At 45.2% G+C, this 22206-nt stretch overlaps 1 protein-coding gene across 2 annotated transcripts in view; it reads left to right on the top strand.

Annotated features, from left to right (window-relative positions):
- Positions 1–22206, top strand: part of LOC118398606 (protein cornichon homolog 3-like) — a 49356-nt gene that overhangs the window by 10163 nt on the left and 16987 nt on the right. For both annotated transcript variants that reach the window (XM_052470949.1, XM_035794117.1), the window contains exon 3: positions 2654–2701. In XM_052470949.1, coding sequence (XP_052326909.1) covers positions 2654–2701 — 48 coding nt within the window. The remainder of the gene's footprint in view (positions 1–2653; positions 2702–22206) is intronic.

Raw genomic sequence — 22206 nt, forward strand, 5'->3', positions numbered from 1 at the left:
TCTGTGTGTGTGTGGGGGGCGTGGGGGGGTTTGGCGTCTATGCATGTATGTGTGTGATTTGTGTGCATGTGAGCGTAGGTAGTTTATGTGTGTGTTGGAATGTCAGTGTACAGTGCCTTCAGAAAGTATTCACACCCCTTGACTTTTCCCACATTTTGTTGTGTTAAAGCCATCATTTAAAATGTATTATATTGAGATATTATATTGACATTGAATGTTCCTACTTACAGTTTTGACTTAAATCGGCTTGGAAATCTATAGCAAGACATGAAAATGTCTGTTTAGCAATGATCAGCAACCAACTTGACAGAGCTTGAAGAATTGTTTGTCTATTCATGTGTTTGTATTGTGTCATGTTTTGTGTGGACCTCCAGGAAGAGTAGCTGCAGCTTTGGCTGTAGCTAATGGGGATCCTAATAAAATATGAAATGCTCATCTCCAGAAAGTGAACCAGTAATTAGCCCATATTCATTCACTCCTCCGACAGAGCACTGTGTGTACTGTGTACTCTAGACAGTGAAGGTACACACTCCAGAGACGGATTTCTCAACTGTCAAACACTCCTCTTCTTCTCTCAACAGCTCCTTGACCTCTCTAGCTCTCCTCTCTATTCTCACCCTGAGCCTCAGTTGACTTTTGTGCGTCTTATTTACAGTACCCCAGCACACTTGCTTGTCAAGCAAATTCTCGCTGAGTAGCATTTCAAAGCGAGCCCTGTCTAATTGCTTGCTAATGAGAAGTGTTGATACCTCGGCAGTTATCTGGCGTCTCCATGGCTACCACTGGAATATATTAGCATGGCCTCGTTCATACTCCTCGAGATGGGAGAGGAGAGGAAAACATGTGTTGAGGCAAATTCAGGTTCGCCCAAATGAGGTGCTGCAGTCCCAAAATAGGGCTAATTTACGGTAACTTCTCATAGATGTTGTGGTTTCATATGCTGAACTACTGCAGTGGGTCGTGAGAGGACATGGGGAGGAGGAAGCAATGCAAAATGTGCTTGGAGAACATCAAAGTATTCTGCAGATTTGACTTCACGTATGCATATGAGACTACCCGCAGCTCAATTTGACGTCTCCTCAACCCCATCCTCTTTCCTACCTCTACTCTTAATATAATAGCACATTTCTCTCCGTGGAAGGGGACTTCCTTAAAGTCCAACTTTAAAGTGCATTTAAAACATCTCAATACACTTGGCACTTTTAAAATAGAAAAACAGTACAGTAAAAGGAGGCAAATTGAAGACATTTTCCTGCGTCTTAACCCAGAACAATTCCAAGAGGACTGACGTGTAGATTATGTGTCGTATCAGATTTTGAGATGAGAGATAAAAAAACGGCTGATGCTCAAATGGAGATTAGCCACCAGACTGCACATTTTCCCCACAGAGCCTGTAGAACCGTTGCAATGGTCTTAGTTCCAATGTACGCTAGACTGGCTTTCTACAGTAGTGTTACCTCAGATTACATTATTTAGAGGCGTACAGGCGACTCCATGATGAATTATACATCCCATCAGAGGAAGTTCTTCTGTAGTGTTTTTTTCTCTCCAAAATACTAATCAAATATGTATGTTTAGTCTTGATTAATGTAGCTTTTGGGAAATAACATTCAACCCCCCTTTTCACCAGCACTCTGCGGAGGAAGATAAGCCTGTTTGGGTGTCATTCATATATCATTTCTCCTCAAGATAACACATCATCCCAAGTATGACAATTTTGCACATCAACCAAGTCAATTTGGTCTGATAGAGACACATGTAGAGACTGGGACTCTCAGGGCGAGGTATCCATCCACAACAGGCATAGGAACAAGCACTGCCCAAAATAGGGAACGTTTCTATGTAATCGCCATATGCCATGCTGCTCACATGCGCCATTCAAGAAATGGTGTCGCCTGGCATTGGTTTTTCTAAATATGGCCCTTGATTTCCTCGCCAGTTTCTGGTTGCACTGTAGTTCTGCAGAGAGAGGAGCGCTGGGCCAAGATGTGGGGGGTAGACAAGTGCTTTAGGCAGTGCTGGGTTGACTCCACAAAGCCCCAGCACCACACACAGACAGACACAGGCAGAGGAAGATGCAGAGTCTGCTTATAGCTCAGCAGAAGTGGGAGGGCAGGAACCAGCATCATCCATGCCTCACTGTGGGCCTACACAATGCCAATCCAGCTTCACAGGCCAGCGGCATCACACAATGCCAATCCAGCTTCACAGGCCAGCGGCATCACACAATGCCAATCCAGCTTCACAGGCCAGCGGCATCACACAATGCCAATCCAGCTTCACAGGCCAGCGGCATCACACAATGCCAATCCAGCTTCACAGGCCAGCGGCATCACACAATGCCAATCCAGCTTCACAGGCCAGCGGCATCACACAATGCCAATCCAGCTTCACAGGCCAGCGGCATCATGCTACCCAAAACACTCCTGTATACCTAACACGCGCCTGAAACATTCCTGATTCTCCCCAGCTTGTAACAAGTATGCTTACAGGCCTTAGTGACTAGACAGTTGGACTTAGTACATTATCTAGTCACTAAGGTCTGTAAAATACCCCTATTTTTGGACTGCTGAACCTCATCAGAAGAACTGTTGTGTTTCCATATGTATATTTAATGCAGGTGATGTAACTGTTTCCTGTTTGGCTCCAACAGAGAGAGCGACTCCGGAACATTGAGAGGATTTGCTGCCTGCTGAGAAAGGTAAATAGCCACTGAACACTGTCCTATTTAAAACATTTCCTTTATTACTTCATGTGCATGTGTCATTTAGCCTACATTTTAACACCAGCAAATGATCACGGTCTCTTCTATTCACCAGTTTGTGAGAGTTAAAATAGTAGAATACATAAGGTGCAATTTCTAAATTTGGTTGTGTATCAGCAGTTTTTCTCTTGTTATGTCAGTCACTGACAGTCACTCAATTAGCCCATGTCAGTTCACATTAGTCTAGCTAGCTATTTAAACCTGTAGTTATCATGTCTGAATCACCGACCAGGGGCCCCCCCATTGATTTGGTTAGTCACTCTAACTCAGATATCATATAAAAAACACGTCTCTCCGCCCCATGGCAGAATGTGTAGAATTGAAGGAAATTAGCTGTAAAACTGCAACATTTTCTCTCCGCCACATGGCAAAATTAGTAGAATGAATTACATTTGTTATACATTGCAACATTTTTTCTCTGTCCATGCCAAAATGTGTAAAATTACCGCAAATAAGCTTCAAAACTGCAATATTTGATCTATGCCCCATAACAAAAGAGGGGGGCCACTAAAATGTTTTGCTAGCAAGGTATATTTAATATTAGTATTTTATTAGGATCCGCTGCCAGGAGCAGCAGCTACTCTTAATGGGGTGCAAACAGGAAACAAAACACAACAAATAGAATACATAATATACATATACAATACATAATACAATACATAATACAATGCAAAATACAATACATAACATATGAAAATGTCTGTGTCTCTTCACAGTCTCGGTCATGCCGTAAGGTGTTCTTTTATCCTAAAATATATATATATATGGTTTTATTGCCAGCTTGAGTTAGCTGGGGTGGCACGGAGTTCCACGTAGTCATGGCTCTATTTACTACTGTGAATTTCCCAGCCTCCGTTCTGGAACTGGGGACTGCGAAGAGACCTCTGGTTGCATGTCTTGTGTTGTACCGATGAGTGTCCGAACTGTGGGCCAACTGCTTGAACAGACAGTTCGGTACATTCAACACCTCACACAAAGACCAATAGTGATGCAGTCAATCTCACCTCAACCTTGAGCCAGGAGAGATTGACATGAATGCCATTGACATTTGCCCTCCACGTATATCTAGTTGCAATATGTGCTGCCCTGTTTTGGACCAACTACAACTATGCCTATGTCCTTATTTGCACATGACCACACAACTGGGTAGTAGTCCAGGTGCGACAAAACTAGGGCCTCTAGGACCTGTCTCGTTGATTGAGATGTCAAGAAAGCAGCACAGCGCCTTATCTTGGACTGACCTCTTCCCCATGTTAGCAACCATTAAGTCTATATGTTTTGACCATCACAGCTTGCTATCTAGGGTTACACCTAGCAGTTCATTCTCCTCAACTTGCTTAAACGCCACATTATTCAATAATAGATCAGAGGCTTAGGGTTGAGCGAGTGATATGTCCCAAAAACGATGCTTTTAGTTTTTGCAATATTTAGCAGCAGCCTATTGCTAGTTACCCATTCTAAAAGTGACTGTAGCTCTATGTTAAGGGTGCCAGTTGTTCATTTTACTGTCATAGCCGACGTGTATACTGTTGACTCGTCAGACACACAGGCTTTATTCAAGGTCAGTGGAAGGTCATTGGTAAAAACAGAAAACAATAATGACGGCCCTGATGTCCACATACTTTTGGATGAGGTCATTTCGTCAAACTTGTGAGGCTCTCCATGCTCATTAGTTTCTCATTCAACATCATTTGCTGCTGCTTCTCTCAGTCTCAATCCCGCTTGAAAAGGCTCCCTTCCTAGCTGTTTTACATTCCCTAAAACCAAATATTGGCCAAACATTCCCAGATTTTCATTAAACGGCCATACGTGGTCTCTCGTTTCTGCATCACCAAATTTTGCGGTAGGCAACCATTAGTTTGCTAGTTGCGCCGAGTGCTGTGTAGTGCTGCACTTCTCACAATGGTGCTCATTCAGTAAAGTTAGATCAAAGCTGAACCAATGTCTTGGAAGATCACATAATGATTCATTAGTATTTCACATAACATAACCAAGTATAATAGCATAGTATAATGTTGCTGTTACATCAAAAACACCATCTCATTTCACAAGATTTTAGGATGGTTAGCTGAATAGTCCCAAACAAACCTCACACCACCAAAACTCAAAACAGTGCACCACTAGGTTGAATGTGCTCCGACTGAAACAAAACACAGGAGGTCTCTGTAGTTTAACACCAACTGCTCTAGTTGGCTCACAAACACTTAAAGAAGATCGAAATGCACATTCCCATGAAACTGATTGAGATCAAATGATTGGCAGGCAGACGCAGTTTGGACATTTTCACTGGTAAAACGTTCAGAATTTACAGTGATGATGCCATGGCCTATTTTCAAATGGTGTTTGAGGGTATTGAAAATCTATTTTTATTTTGAGACAATATGTGTGGGCATGGGCAGATGTTGCAATTGGAACATGCATTTTATGCATATTCTATCATGATATTCAATAGTGTACATCTGTCAGTACATTTTTTTTTTAAATGATGACGTCATTTACATTTTGATTGCTCTCCGGCACTTAAAAAATGAGCGAGAGCCAATCATCAGTCATTTGTGCCCGTGCTGAGCGTGTTGCGTGTTCTTCCCTATAAGTATGTTGAAAGTCCATTGCCAATTTATTTTCTGTAAAATAACATTATATTTGGTCAAACACTGTTTTTTCCGAAAGTTTGCTAAGCGCAGGTAACAGGCTGATTGGTCGCCTGTTTATACCATTAAAGGGTGCTTTGCTATTCTTGGGCAGCGGAATGACCTTTGTCCCCCTCCTGGCCTGAGGGCACACACCATCTTCTAGGATTATATTGAAGCTGTGGCAAACAGGAGTCACAATGTATTCTGCTTCCAACCTCAGCAATTTACCACCCAGACTGTCGGTACCAATCCTGTTTCTCACCATTTTTGCGGAACTCAAAACTACAGCGTTTGTCTTTCATTATTTGGTTCCATATGCATGAATATGAAGGCTCAGCATTTGTTGTTTGCATGTAATGCTTAAGTTTGCTAATCTTATCAACAAAAAAGTTATTAAAGTGGTTGGCAATATCAAAGGGTTTTGATAAGAACAAGCCATCTGCCTCAATGAAAGAGGGAGCTGAGTTTGCTTTTTTGCCTAGAATTTCTTTTAAGGTACTCCAGAGCTTTTTTACTATCAATTCATTATATAATTTATCTTTGTTCCATAGTATAGTTCTTCTTCTTCTTTTTGTTTAGTTTAGTTACGTGATTTTGTTGGCCAATCTGCTGTGTTGTCAGACTTATTTGCGATTCCCTTTGCCTCATCCTTCTCAGCCATACAGTTTTTCAATTCATCAACTATCCATGGGGCTTTGGCAGTTCTAACAGTCAGCTTGTTGATGGGCGCATGCCTATCAGTAACCGGAAGAAGCCATTTCATAAATGCTGCAAGTGCTGCTGTTCCTCATTACATACATCAGATCAACAAATATTTTTCACATATTTAACATCGGAATCATTGCAAATCCTCTTGTATGTTGTATATTCGTTTATACACAATGTAGTTTTTTCTAGATATGGCTATTATATCGTGATCACTACATGTAGTGCGGGGGGCTCTGACTGCATATGTGGGTAAGGATGTGTGTATGCAGACCACTGCAGAGCCACTGCGTCCCCTCATGATATTTATATGTTTTATATATATATATTATATATATTTTTTTATCCCAGCCATTTTCCCCGCAGGAGGTCTTTTGCCTTTTGGTAGGCCGTCATTGTAAATAAGAATTTGTTCTTAACTAACTTGCCTAGTTAAGTTGAGGTTAAATAAATGATTTTTTGTGGCCCCCACCCCCATCAAAGTTGCCCATCCCTGATCAAGACTTTGCACAGGGGTGAGTACAGTACTTCAGTCACTGTATCTCAAAACATTAAAGGGATAGTGCGAGATGTATTGATTTACCAAGGGTCAGATGAACTCATGAATACCATTTTCATGTCTCTGCATCCAGTATGAAGGAAGTTTGAGGTAGTTTTGAATGCTAGCTGTTCCAGTCGACTTCCAGTCATTGCACTTCCAATCATGCTAACGCTAGTTAGCATTGGCTCGCAAAACTACCTCTAACTTCCTTCATACTGGGGCTGCTGGAATGGAGGCCATTTTTGTTCTTTATCTCTGTTGTCAACACTGCCTTAGGCTCATCTGTCACTCTTGGAGACTGTTGCAGTACTGACCCAGTGAGAGTGTTGAGCTGCACCATCAACACCACATCAGAAGTTCATTTCCTACCCTGCCTGGAGTCATAAAGCTTATTCATTAGATTTCATTGTTCCTAGAGGATCTTCAGCACTACATGGACTATGTGTATGTTACTGTAGACATGTTTATTGTTTGTTCCTTGTCTGTTACAAGTGCATTCTCTCAGCATTTGCGGATATGAGTCACCCCACACAATATTACATAGAAAATGATCTTGGATAGATTGTGGGGTTTGTCTTATGGCAGCAGGTGCTGTACTTTGCAAGCCAGTCACAGAGGAGCACTAGCTGGTGGTTTTATTTCTCCCGCCCCGTTCGGTTTGTGACTGTAAAACAGCGGTGTTGTCACAGCAACAGAACCAACCATAGAGTGCTGCTCATCTATCTTTCTTTCTTTTTTTGTCTCATTCTCCCACCCCATTCCCCACACACCTCTGTGAGTACCGAAGCAGAAGCACAGAGGTGGTTAGGCCAGCGTGTTCATTTGCAAGGAGGCTGCAACCCTGCTCGATTCCTGCTCCTAAAATACATAGGAGTTCCATTTTCTCCCTCCCCTATCATTTGAAGGGAGATGAAATGTCGGTACAGTAGATGAGAGGAAGATAGAGAGGGGGAAGATAGGAAGAGATGGAGAGCGATAGAGAGGGGGAAAGATAGGAAGAGATGGAGAGCGATAGAGAGGGGGAAAGATAGGAAGAGATGGAGAGCGATAGAGAGGGGGAAGATAGGAAGAGATGGAGAGCGATAGAGAGGGGAAGATAGGAAGAGATGGAGAGCGATAGAGAGGGGAAGATAGGAAGAGATGGAGAGCGATAGAGAGGGGGAAAGATAGGAAGAGATGGAGAGCGATAGAGAGGGGAAAGATAGGAAGAGATGGAGAGCGATAGAGAGGGGAAGATAGGAAGAGATGGAGAGCGATAGAGAGAGGGAAAGATAGGAAGAGATGGAGAGCGATAGAGAGGGGAAAGATAGGAAGAGATGGAGAGCGATAGAGAGGGAAAGATAGGAAGAGATGGAGAGCGATAGAGAGGGGAAAGACAGGAAGAGATGGAGAGCGATAGAGAGGGGGAAAGATAGGAAGAGATGGAGAGCGATAGAAAGGGGAAGATAGGAAGAGATGGAGAGCGATAGAGAGGGGAAAGATAGGAAGAGATGGAGAGCGATAGAGAGGGGGAAAGATAGGAAGAGATGGAGAGCGATAGAGAGGGGAAAGATAGGAAGATATGGAGAGTGATAGAGAGGGGAAAGATAGGAAGAGATGGAGAGCGATAGAGAGGGGGAAAGATAGGAAGAGATGGAGAGCGATAGAGAGGGGGAAAGATAGGAAGAGATGGAGAGCGATAGAGAGGGGGAAAGATAGGAAGAAATGGAGAGTGATAGAGAGGGGAAAGATAGGAAGAAATAGAGAGCGATAGAGAGGGGAAAGATAGGAAGAGATGGAGAGTGATAGAGAGGGGAAGATAGGAAGAGATGGAGAGCGATAGAGAGGGGGAAAGATAGGAAGAGATGGAGAGCGATAGAGAGGGGGAAAGATAGGAAGAGATGGAGAGCGATAGAGAGGGGGAAAGATAGGAAGAGATGGAGAGCGATAGAGAGGGGGAAAGATAGGAAGAGATGGAGAGCGATAGAGAGGGGAAAGATAGGAAGAAATGGAGAGCGATAGAGAGGGGGAAGATAGGAAGAGATGGAGAGCGATAGAGAGGGGGAAAGATAGGAAGAGATGGAGAGCGATAGAGAGGGGGAAAGATAGGAAGAGATGGAGAGCGATAGAGAGGGGGAAAGATAGGAAGAAATGGAGAGCGATAGAGAGGGGGAAGATAGGAAGAGATGGAGAGCGATAGAGAGGGGGAAAGATAGGAAGAGATGGAGAGCGATAGAGAGGGGAAAGATAGGAAGAGATGGAGAGCGATAGAGAGGGGAAAGATAGGAAGAGATGGAGAGCGATAGAGAGGGGAAAGATAGGAAGAGATGGAGAGCGATAGAGAGGGGGAAAGATAGGAAGAGATGGAGAGCGATAGAGAGGGGGAAGATAGGAAGAGATGGAGAGCGATAGAGAGGGGGAAAGATAGGAAGAGATGGAGAGCGATAGAGAGGGGGAAGATAGGAAGAGATGGAGAGCGATAGAGAGGGGAAAGATAGGAAGAAATGGAGAGCGATAGAGAGGGGAAAGATAGGAAGAGATGGAGAGCGATAGAGAGGGGGAAAGATAGGAAGAGATGGAGAGTGATAGAGAGGGGGAAAGATAGGAAGAGATGGAGAGCGATAGAGAGGGGGAAAGATAGGAAGAGATGGAGAGTGATAGAGAGGGAAAGATAGGAAGAAATGGAGAGCGATAGAGAGGGGGAAAGATAGGAAGAGATGGAGAGCGATAGAGAGGGGAAAGATAGGAAGAGATGGAGAGTGATAGAGAGGGGGAAAGATAGGAAGAGATGGAGAGCGATAGAGAGGGGAAAGATAGGAAGAGATGGAGAGCGATAGAGAGGGGAAAGATAGGAAGAGATGGAGAGCGATAGAGAGGGGAAAGATAGGAAGAGATGGAGAGCGATAGAGAGGGGAAAGATAGGAAGAGATGGAGAGCGATAGAGAGGGGAAAGATAGGAAGAGATGGAGAGCGATAGAGAGGGGAAAGATAGGAAGAGATGGAGAGCGATAGAGAGGGGGAAAGATAGGAAGAGATGGAGAGTGATAGAGAGGGGAAAGATAGGAAGAGATGGAGCGATAGAGGGGAAAGATAGGAAGAGATAGAGAGTGATAGAGAGGGGGAAAGATAGGAAGAGATGGTGAGTGATAGAGAGGGGAAAGATAGGAAGAAATGGGAGCGATAGAGAGGGGAAAGATAGGAAGAGATGGAGAGCGATAGAGAGGGGAAAGATAGGAAGAGATGGAGAGCGATAGAGAGGGGGGAAAGATAGGAAGAGATGGAAGCGATAGAGAGGGGAAAGATAGGAAGAGATGGAGAGCGATAGAGAGGGGAAAGATAGGAAGAGATGGAGAGCGATAGAGAGGGGGAAAGATAGGAAGAAATGGAGAGCGATAGAGAGGGGGAAAGATAGGAAGAGATGGAGAGCGATAGAGAGGGGAAAGATAGGAAGAGATGGAGAGTGATAGAGAGGGGGAAAGATAGGAAGAGATGGAGAGCGATAGAGAGGGGAAAGATAGGAAGAGATGGAGAGTGATAGAGGGGGAAAGATAGGAAGAAATGAGAGCGATAGAGAGGGGAAAGATAGGAAGAGATGGAGAGCGATAGAGAGGGGAAAGATAGGAAGAGATGGAGAGTGATAGAGAGGGGGAAAGATAGGAAGAGATGGAGAGCGATAGAGAGGGGAAAGATAGGAAGAGATGGAGAGCGATAGAGGGGGAAAGATAGGAAGAGATGGAGAGCGATAGAGAGGGGAAAGATAGGAAGAGATGGAGCGATAGAGAGGGGAAAGATAGGAAGAGATGGAGAGCGATAGGGGAAAGATAGGAAGAGATGGAGAGCGATAGAGAGGGGAAAGATAGGAAGAGATGGAGAGCGATAGAGAGGGAAAGATAGGAAGAGATGGAGAGTGATAGAGAGGGGGAAAGATAGGAAGAGATGGAGAGCGATAGAGAGGGGGAAAGATAGGAAGAGATAGAGAGTGATAGAGAGGGGAAAGATAGGAAGAGATGGAGAGCGATAGAGAGGGGGAAAGATAGGAAGAGTTGGAGAGCGATAGAGGGGGAAAGATAGGAAGAGATGGAGAGCGATAGAGAGGGGGAAAGATAGGAAGAGATGGAGAGTGATAGAGGGGGAAAGATAGGAAGAGATGGAGAGCGATAGAGAGGGGGAAAGATAGGAAGAGATGGAGAGCGATAGAGATGAGGGAGGGCTGCTGCTGTGCTCTGGTGATTCCAAGCCAATCAGAGCATTTCTGTCTGCTGTTGAGTCATGGAGGATTCCACTCCCCCCCATGGTGCCTGGCTGGACCCACGCCATGCCACCATGTCTGGATTTACAGACAACCTCCAGTAATTCAGGCTGCACTACCACAGACTGAACAGACAGCCTCCAGTCCCGACTCTCCAGGCTGTACTACCACGCATAGTTTTTAGCTCAGCAAACTAGACTTCTCACAACACTTGAGCATGTTGTTTGGCAATGGATGGGGAGTGTCATCCTGACCTACTGTATTACACTCAGGCATAGTTCAGCTCATGGAGAGTTAACAGAACACCTTGTATGCTGTTTCCCAATGTGTGGGGTTATGAAGCCATAAGGAGTGTACACCTTCTGACCTTCTGTCCTACTGTATTACCACCAGGCACAGTTGAGCTCATCAAGCTATACACTGAGTGTACAAAACATTAGGAACACCTGCTCTTTCCATGACATAGACCAGGTGAATCCAGGTGCAAGCTATGGTTCCTTTTTGATATCACCTGTTAAAGTGAATCACTGTAGATGAGGGGGAGGAAACAGGTTAAAGAACGATTTTTAAGCCTTGAGACAATTGAGACATGGCTTGAGACGTGTGCCATTCAGAGGGTGAATAGGCAAGACAAAATATTTGTGCCTTTGAACAGGGTAGTAGGTGCCAGGAACACCGGTTTGTGTCAAGAACTGCAACGCAGTGTTTTTCACGCACAACAGTTTCCTGTGGTATCTAAAATGGTCCACCACTCAAAGGACATCCAGCCAACTTGACACAACTGTGGGAAGCATTGGAGTCAACATGGGTCAGCATCCCTGTGTAATGCTTTCGACACCTTGTAGAGTCCATGCCCCGACAAATTGAGGCTGTTCTGAGGGCAACTCAATATTAGGATGGTGTTCTTAATGTTTTGAACACTGTGTCATTTGCACTCCTTCTGTTATGCTGTTTCCCAATCAAAGTCAAAGCATACATCCTCTTTCAGTGTGCACTATTAATGGAGCACAGTTTTTTTTTTTTACCTTTATTTACTAGGCAAGTCAGTTAAGAACAAATTCTTATTTTCAGGAACAGGAACAGTGGGTTCACTGCCTTGTTCAGGGGCAGAGCAACACATTTTTACATTGTCAACTCAGGGGATTCGATCTTGCAACCTTCCGGTTACTAGTCCAACGCTCTAACCACCAGGCTACCCTACAGTTGTACTGTATGTCGCACACAGAAATGATGATGAAATATGAATGTAAATTATGACACAACCAAGGAAGAGAGGATTTACCATGGATTATTAACATTAGAGAGTCTTAGTAGATGTGTGTGTCTTCACAGGATATTGAAGATACATTTTTACCTGATATTCTTAGATCTCTCATACTTGACTATAATACCCTCTTGTCTTTCTAACAGCTCATCCCAGTTCCCAGCCCCACATTATTACACTACAGAAAGAGATAGAAAAATAAGTCAATCAAAAAAAAACTATTCCTCAAATCCTGCATGTGGCTTTGCATCATCCTGACAGAAAAACAACAAATCCTTGTGAGCTCAACAGTGATAAGGAATAGGACTGAGTGTTTCCTCAACACCCTCCCTCGCCCAGGTGCGTGAAATTGCCAACTTCTCTCTCCAGAATATTTTGAGTTTATGCAAAAGAACTGGAGCTCTGATCCCAGGCAGTGGGAGAGAGGGAAATAACACCCAACTGGTGATTGACAGCCTCCGCTAAGCAATTGGAATTAATATTAATAATGTCAGTGCAGTGTGTTTGGCATTGGAAATGGAACTGGGATATGAGTAGTGGGGAACATAGTGTTATTTGACTGTTGTTGGTGTTGTATGCTTGCAATGAAGGGATTGTACATTCATCTAATAATTCATTTAAACTCATTTTGTAAGTTTAATCTCGGATCGATTCATTCATGTTTGCATTTATTCTTTCTCCAAGTCATCCATTGATTTGGGTAACTCATGCAGGAGTTGCGCCTGTAGCGCTGCTTTAGAGCTACTCTACTCCTCTGCTTTGATACTCGGGCTGTCGAATAATAAAAATGTCCCCAGCAGGAAGACTTGGATACCAGCCTTGACCTCCCCAGCGCTTAACACATCCATCTGCATCTACTTTTCATCCCTTGTTCATTCCTCCTTTCCTCCCTAATCGAGTAGGGGTTGAGTGTCCCGGTTGCAGAAAACCTCCTGGATGAAGAAGCCTTGGTTTTTTTTCTTCTTCTCCAATGTGAGTGTCAAGGTGAATCTCCCTCACATCCAATCAGTGCTCAGCGAGCGGTTGAGCACAGAACAGTCCCCGGTGGTTTCCGTAGCGCCTCATGTTTATTCTTCAAACGAGGAGCTACTTTTGATGTTTCAGTACAGAGTTTCATTCCTCTCCGTCACATTCATCTCTCCAAATACCCATTTGCATAGGATTGTCAGTTTGCAGAGAAGCGGGGAGGGAGGTAGGGTGGGTTGGGCTTGACAGATAAGATGTGTGCTTCACGTGGAGAAAGTAGATGTTACCAGGGTACAGACACAAGCGACTGGTGATGTAGCCAAATGATGTAGCTACAGTGTCAAATGTGGGCCATAGATGACATGGTGTTTTGAGAAAGCTCTTGTAAGGACTGTTGATGTGGACCAGGAAGTACGATAATGCTAGGTACACTGCACTGAAGACCTGGGGCTATACTATACTGTGGTTATGGGTTTGTTTGTCGTTATGTTGATGTGTGGGTTATTTCAAGTGTATGATGTCGAACTGTTGCTGCTTTGATTTTATGGTTGGATAGTGAGATACACTTTCACTCTCACGGTAATGCATTTACATTCAGATATTTGCCCGATTGAGTTACTATAAAACACTGCTCTGATAGAGAAAACACATATTTTGTAGAGGACCTGAAGCTGTGTATATATATATAGTACATTAGGCTACTTCATTTACAATGTACTGATAGAGACAGGCAGATAGACATCGTTAGACAGAGCGAGATAGTCTTTCTGGATATCCCCCAAATCATTGGTTCAGACTGTTGAGCCCGTTAACTTACTTTGGTGGATATTGTGAACTCTGCATAAAATCAATGTTCATCTCTCTCTCAACATCAGTACAGTATAATTAAGGAATTCCCTTCAAGACCGGAACGAGATTTGTTTGTTTGAAATCCTGCAGTGATTCATTAAAGTTTCCCATTTGATTTGTCACATGCACAAGTACAGTGAAATGCTTAACTTGCAAGCCCTACCCAACAATGCAGTATTCAATATCAAAATATTATAACAAAAAACACAATAAATCGTAAATAATAATGGAAGAATCAAAATAACAGGAGACTGTAAGCAGGGTCAGTACCAGTACCACATGTACAGTGTGCAGGAATATTGGAGTAGTTGAGGTAGGTAGATAGTAGATATGTACATATAGGAAGGGATTAGGATAAAGAGACTGGTAGCAGGATAAATAATAATAATAATATTAATGGTAAACAATATAACTGTGTAAACAGGACTGAAAAGTGACTGGTAGCAGGAATATGTAAATATTTATGGTAATATAAATGATAATATATACATGCAAACAAGTAATATTGACCAGTAGCAGGATAAATAAATGGATACTAATGGTAAATGCAATCAATAATAAATGAACAGCAGTAGTAATAAATCTAGTCAATAATCATTTTAGTAGCAGTGTAGGTGTGAGGGAGTCTGTGCCTGTGGGTCTAAGTATGTGGCTTCAGTAATGACTGCGTAAGTGAGGGTGTGTGTGAGTGTGTGCATGTGAGTAAGAGTGACAGTGAAGGTGTGTATGTCTGAGTGTGTAGAGGCCTGTGGATGGGCATTGAGTCATTGTGGCTAGATAGTCTGTGAGAGAGGGAGAGCAGTAGTTGTTAGCCATTTAACAGTCTTATGACCAGGGGATAGAAGCTGTTTAGGAGTCCGTTGGTCTGAGCCTTGATGCACCGGGACCGCCTGCCGGATGGTACTCATCCCCTTTGATGCGCTGGGCCGTCTGGACCAGCCTCTGTAGGGCCTTCCGGTCGAGGGCGGTGCAGTTGCTATACCAGAGGGTGATACAATCACTCAGGATGCTCTCAAAGGTGCAGCTGTAAAAGTCCTCCCCTGCTCCCTGTTTCCTGTAGTCCATGATCAGCTCCTTAGTCTTGCTGACGTTGAGGAATATGTTGCAATTCAGTCCAGTTGTAATGGTGCTGTGCAGGCACTGATGTACTGTAGAGAGATGAGTGAATCAAGTTGAGTTTGTTTGCACAATACAAAGTACCTGTATTGCCTTACTACTGTACAGAGAGGCCTTTCCTCAGGCACTGTGTCACAGCAGCTGTGAGCTGCTTGTGTTGTCTCAGACAAACCTGATCTACACACTCTGTGCTGTAATGCACTCTGAAGAAACAACCAGTACTGCCTGGAGCCTTTTGCCTTTAATGTGCTGTGGCCAGGGAAAAGTGGAAGAGAGGAGAGGATCCACAGGGGAAACACTCTCTCTCTCTCTATGTCTCTCTCTCTATGTCTATCTATCTCTATGTCTGCAGTGGCTTGCGAAAGTATTCACTCCTTGGCATTTTTCCTATTTTGTTGCCTTACACCCTGGAATTAACATTGATTTTGGGGTGGCTTTGTATCATTTGATTAACACAACATGCGGAGACCCCGGGCTGTGGACCTTCGCTGGAGACCCCGGGCTGGGGACCGTCGCTGGAGACCCCGGGCTGGGGACCGTCGTTGGAGACCCCGGGCTGGGGACCGTCGCTGGAGACCCCGGCTGGGGACCGTCGTCGCTGGAGACCCCGGGCTGGGGACCGTCGGAGACCCCGGCTGGGGACCGTCGCTGGAGACCCCGGGCTGGGGGGGACGGGCTGGGGTCGCTGGAGACCCCGGCTGGGGACCGGGCTCGCTGGAGACCCCGGGCTGGGGACCGTCGCTGGGGACCGTCGTTGGAGACCCCGGGCTGGGGACCCCGGCTGGGGACCGTCGCTGGAGACCCCGGCTGGGGACCGTCGCTGGAGACCCCTGGGGGGCTGGGGACCCCGGGTCGCTGGAGACCCCGGCTGGGGACTGGAGACCCCGGGTCGCTGGAGACCCCTGGGGCTGCTGGGACCGCTCGCTGGAGACCCCGGGCTGGGGACCGTCGCTGGAGACCCCGGCTGGGGACCGTCGCTGGAGACCCCGGCTGGGGACCGTCGCTGGAGACCCCGGTCTGGGGACCGTCGTTGGAGGTTCCGAACTGTGGTCCGTTGTTGGAGATTCCGGACTGTGGCCCGTCGTTGGAGGTTCCGGACTGTGGCCCGTCGTTGGAGGTTCCGGTCTGTGAACTGTCGCCAGACGCTCTGGACTGGGTACTGTCGCCTCTGGACTGCCGAGGCGCACTGTAGGCCTGGTGCGTGGTGCCTACACTGGTGGTACCGGGCTGGGGACACGCACCTCAGGGTGATTGCGGGGAGGAGGAACAGAGAGTACTGCACTGCCGAGGTGCACTGTAGACCTGGTGCATGGTGCCGGCACTGGTGGTACCGGACTGGGGACACGCACCTCAGGGCCAGTGCGAGGAGCCGAAACAGGGCGTTCTGGACCCTGGAGGCGCACTGGAGTCCTGGTGCACTGGAGGCCTAGTGCGTGGTGCCGGCACTGGTGGTACCGGGCTGGTGACACGCACCTCAGGGCGAGTGCGGGGAGGAGGAACAGGACGTACTGGACTGTGGAGGTGCACTGGAGGTCTGGAGTGTAGAGCTGACACAACCCGACCTGGATGGATGTTTATTCTTGCCCTGCAAATGCAGGGTGCTGGCACAGGACGCACTGGGCTGTGCAGACTCACTGGAGACACAGTACACAGAGCCGGAGCAGGATATCCTGGTCCAAAGAGGTATACTGGAGACCAGGAGCGCTGAGCCGGCACTCTCCTTCCTGGCTGGATGCCCATTTTAGCCCAGCCAATGTGAGGAGCTGGAATAGAATGCAAGAATAGCGTACTGGAGACACTGTGCGTTCCTCCGCATAACACAGTGCCTGACCAGTAACATGCTCCCCACAGTAAGCACGAGGAGTTGGCTCAGTGCCATCTCCTCGTGTGACCCCCCCCCAAAACATTTCTTGGGGCTGCCTCTCGGGCTTCCGTGCTAGCCGTGTACCCTCATATCTTTTTGTTGCCCCTCTGATTAGTGCCCTCCTTGCCTGGTTTGGGAATTTTGGTGGGCGGCCCTCTCTTGGCAGGTTTGTTGTGGTGCCATATTCTTTCCATTTTTTAATAATGGATATAATGGTTCTCCGTGGGATGTTCAAAGTCTCTGATATCTTTTATAACCCAACCCTGATCTTTACTTCTCCACAACTTTGTCCCTGACCTGTTTGGAGAGCTCCTTGGTCTTCATAGTGCCGCTTGCTTGGTGGTACCCCTTGCTTAGTGGTGTTGCAGACTCTGAGGCCTTTCAGAACAGGGGTATATATACTGAGATCATGTGACAGATCATGTGACACTTCTGAAGGTAATTGGTTGCACCAGATCTTATTTAGGGGATTCATAGCAAAGGGGTGAATACATATGCACATACCACTTTTCAGGTTTTTATTTTTTAGAATTTTTTTAAACAAGTTATTTTTTTCATTTCACTTCACCAATTTGGACTATTTTGGGTATGTCCATTACATGAAATCCAAATAAAAATCCATTTTAATTACAGGATGTAATGCAAAAAAAATAGGAAAAACGCCAAGGGGGCTGAATACTTTTCCAAGGCACTTATCTCTCTCTCTCTGTCAATCAATGAGAAACAGCTTGGTAGTCCAACATTAGTGGCTTTTAAGCTGTACATGTAAATGCTAAACTGGCTTTACCCAAATACGAGACAGAAAAAATAAGTCAACTCTTATGCCTTGGTGTTTAAAGTCCCCTTCTAGGTCTCTTTCATTGAAAAATACATTTTCAAATCTCTACGATTTTAAAAATCGAATAGTACTGCATGCAGGATGTAATCAGCTGATGTGTCTTGCCGAGGCCTGATGCGGCTGAGTTACTGTTGGGTGCGTGGCGGGGGCTGGGGGCTGGACGGAGCCATTAGTGTGTCACGCGTCGAGATGCGCAGCCAGTGGAGGTGTGAGATCGCCTCGCAGAACTACTGCATGTTATCATTAGTTGAAACACACTGAAACACACTGTTATACATCTAGCCTGTGTCTTGATCAATACGATCCTCTAGTATACAGTAGTCTACCCATTATCTCCTCACTTTGCCCCTCATTTCTCTGTCATTGTATCTTGTTCTACCTCTCTTAGTAGGCTGTAAGGGTGATTAAGGCATGTCTGAGCTCTGTGTTCATGATGCCATGACTCTTCCAAATGGGGTGTATGGAGCAGAGCAGCTCCCTGCAGATTTCTGCTATGTCACTGGACACTAGATCAAAGGGGGCTAGCAGCAGCACTCTGCAGCAGCACTCTGCAGCAGCACTCTGCAGCAGCACTCTGCAGCAGCACTCTGCAGCAGCACTCTGCAGCAGCACACTGCCTAGATACCTGCACTTCATTAACAAGGGTGTTAATGTGTCCCTGGAGACTGAGGATCAAAGATCTAGTAGCAAAATACTGCAGAGGTAACAGTCGCCTACTTTAGTGTCAAGTGTCATCTGAAGTCACTCTAGCTCCTCGTTATACGGAGACTTGTGGATTGTTTTATTCCTGTAACCATGGGGTAGTGACCATGGCTTTCACTGGAATGGATTGGAGTGGAATTCAAACCATTTGTTCCTTTCATGTGTAAAAAACAAGAATGGTCCGCAGATTTTTGTGTTCAGAACATGAACCATGTTTCACCTGATTAGTAATAGGTTTTCCTGCTCAAACTCTATCTTCAAGCATGTCAAATATCAGAGGTGCTGAGTGGGAAATTGTCGGCAGAAATGTTTTGGAGCTACTGTATGACTATCAACCGCAGTAGCAACTCTGTATGCTTGTAATGCAATTATACCGTTCGGTGAAGTCCGTTGGAAATCAATGTCTGCGTAGTGTGTAAAGAAATAGAGCCTGTGTACACGTGTTGCGTGTCACGTGTCGCCTAATATTCTACAGAGGCCTTCCAGTCCAGCCTTTGGGGACTTTTCATCTATCCACAAAGTTTGACAAACTAAATGTACTCTGGACTCATGTGCTATTGGGTCTCAGAGGAACAAGTCTATTTTAAAGAGAAAATATGTATAATTATTTGCTACATTTAATTATTGTTGCTGTTGTAACGAGAGAGAGAGTAATTGGAGAGAAGGAGCTCTTTTGATCAGCAGAGGAAATTGCTGCTGCTAAAATGAGAGTGATATCCAGATTAGTCACAAACACAAATGATTGAGGCGGAGAACAATATTGCATACATGATTGCGGATATGTTACAGGCGTTTCATATGATGGATGCCTGGAGAGGCCACTGGCTTTGCTCGACCAGATAAACCCCTTTTCTGCTTCAAGTTAATTCAAGTAATTGAATGTGTTCCTTTTTACAATGGACAAACTGCTACTGTATAATTATGAACGTACTGTACCATAGCTATTGATGGCAGCAACACTTAGCACTGTCATGGGACTTGTAGAAAGACGGATTTTCTGGGTTGGTGCTATGGTTTCAGACAGTTAGTAAACCTTGTTAACTTCTTATAACATTTGATCCTCCGGTTCCATTGTATTGTGAGTGTACTGAAGGCTACATGCACTCCCCTCCATGTATTTGGACAGTGAAGCAATTATTTTACATTTGGCTCTACTCCAGCTATTTGGATTTGGAATACAATGTGTCATATGAGCCGACAGTACAGAATGTCACCTTTTATTTGAGGGTATTTTCACATACATATCTGTCTTACCATTTATAAATGAAGGCACTTTATGTATCTAGTCCCCCCATTTGAAGAAGTCAATAGATATTTGGACAAATGCACTTATAGTTTATTAAAGTTGTCAGAAAGTGTTGTATTTGGTTCCCATATTCATAGCATGCAATGATTACATCAAGCTTGTGACTCTACAAACTCATTGGATGCATTTACAGTTTTTTTGTGATGTTTCTGAACCCATCTAAATGAATCCTGATTATACCATGATTAAGACCGATCATGAATGAATCATGAATAATGATGAGTGAGAAAGTCTACAACATAACATGCTAACCTCTCACCATTATCTTTGTGCCTCTGTAAATTTCCACTCATCTCATCGATGAGTCCATGTACTGTGGAGAGGTCGACCGGCTGGTGGCCTAGTGCAGTCACGATAACCTGAAACTCAACACAGAACAAATCATGGATATGGAGGTTGACTTCCGGAAACACCCTGCACCATCTCTCCCCCTTGAGATTGATGGCTCTGCTGTTGGCACGGCTGAATCATTCAAATTCCTGGGGACCATCATTTCCCACAGTATCAAGTGGGAGGACAACATCACATTGGTCACCAAGAAGGCACACCAGAATATACTACTTCGTAGAGTCACAAGTATGATTTTGTCATTGAGTGCTAGGAATATGGGAACAAATACTAAACGTTTGACTACTTTAATAGACTGTAACTGAATTTTTCCAAATACTTCTGACTTTCTAAAATGGGCTGACTAGATACATAAAGTGCCTTCATTTCTAAACGGTAGAACATATATGTATGAAAACTACCTTCTGTACTGTTGCCTCATACGAAACATTTGATCTCCAAACCAAAATGCTGGAGTATAAATTTTAGCATCACTGTCCAAATCTATATGGAGGGGAGTGCATGTCATAAGGAGCCTTTGTAGTGTTGAGGGCTGTATAATCACTGTTAAGTGGGGTTAATTGGCCGTTGCAAGCAACCCGACATCGAGCAGGAGAGGAGGAGTGAAGGACTGTCGATCAGAGAGAGAGAGGGGAAGAATGGAGGGAGTGGAGTAGAGGAGAGTGGGCTATAGCTCTGTATATCACCAGAGTGGAGTAGAGGAGAGTGGGCTATAGCTCTGTAGATCACCAGAGTGGAGTAGAGGAGTGGGCTATAGCTCTATATATCACCAGAGTAGAGTAGAGGAGTGGGCTATAGCTCTGTATATCACCAGAGTGGAGTAGAGGAGAGTGGGATATAGCTCTGTAGATCACCAGAGTGGAGTAGAGGAGAGTGGGCTACAGCTCTGTATATCACCAGAGTGGAGTAGAGGAGAGTGGGCTATAGCTCTGTAGATCACCAGAGTAGAGTAGAGGAGTGGGCTATAGCTCTATATATCACCAGAGTAGAGTAGAGGAGAGTGGGCTATAGCTCTGTAGATCACCAGAGTAGAGTAGAGGAGAGTGGGCTATAGCTCCGTAGATCACCAGAGTAGAGTAGAGGAGAGTGGGCTATAGCTCTGTAGATCACCAGAGTGGAATAGAGGAGAGTGGGCTATAGCACTGTATATCACCAGAGTGGAGTAGAGGAGAGTGGGCTATAGCACTGTATATCACCAGAGTGGAGTAGAGGAGAGTGGGTTATAGCTCTGTATATCACCAGAGTGGAGTAGAGGAGAATGGGCTATAGCTCTGTAGATCACCAGAGTGGAGTAGAGGAGAGTGGGTTATAGCTCTGTATATCACCAGAGTGGAGTAGAGGAGAGTGGGCTATAGCTCTGTAGATCACCAGAGTGGAGTAGAGGAGAATGGGCGATAGCTCTGTAGATCACCAGAGTGGAGTAGAGGAGAGTGGGCTATAGCTCTGTAGATCACCAGTGTGGAGTAGAGGAGAGTGGGCTATAGCTCTGTAGATCACCAGTGTGGAGTAGAGGAGAGTGGGCTATAGCTCTGTAGATCACCAGTGTGGAGTAGATGAGAGTGGGCTATAGCTCTGTAGATCACCAGTGTGGAGTAGAGGAGAGTGGGCTATAGCTCTGTAGATCACCAGTGTGGAGTAGAGGAGAGTGGGCTATAGCTCTGTAGATCACCAGTGTGGAGTAGAGTAGTGGGCTATAGCTCTGTAGATCACCAGAGTGGAGTAGAGGAGAATGGGCGATAGCTCTGTAGATCACCAGAGTGGAGTAGAGGAGAGTGGGCTATAGCTCTGTAGATCACCAGAGTAGAGTAGAGGAGAGTGGGCTATAGCTCTGTAGATCACCAGAGTGGAATAGAGGAGAGTGGGCTATAGCACTGTATATCACCAGAGTGGAGTAGAGGAGAGTGGGTTATAGCTCTGTATATCACCAGAGTGGAGTAGAGGAGAGTGGGCTATAGCACTGTATATCACCAGAGTGGAGTAGAGGAGAGTGGGTTATAGCTCTGTATATCACCAGAGTGGAGTAGAGGAGAATGGGCTATAGCTCTGTAGATCACCAGAGTGGAGTAGAGGAGAGTGGGTTAT

The sequence above is a fragment of the Oncorhynchus keta genome, chromosome 19 (genome assembly GCF_023373465.1).
Source record: "Oncorhynchus keta strain PuntledgeMale-10-30-2019 chromosome 19, Oket_V2, whole genome shotgun sequence".
Lineage (NCBI taxonomy): Eukaryota > Metazoa > Chordata > Actinopteri > Salmoniformes > Salmonidae > Oncorhynchus > Oncorhynchus keta.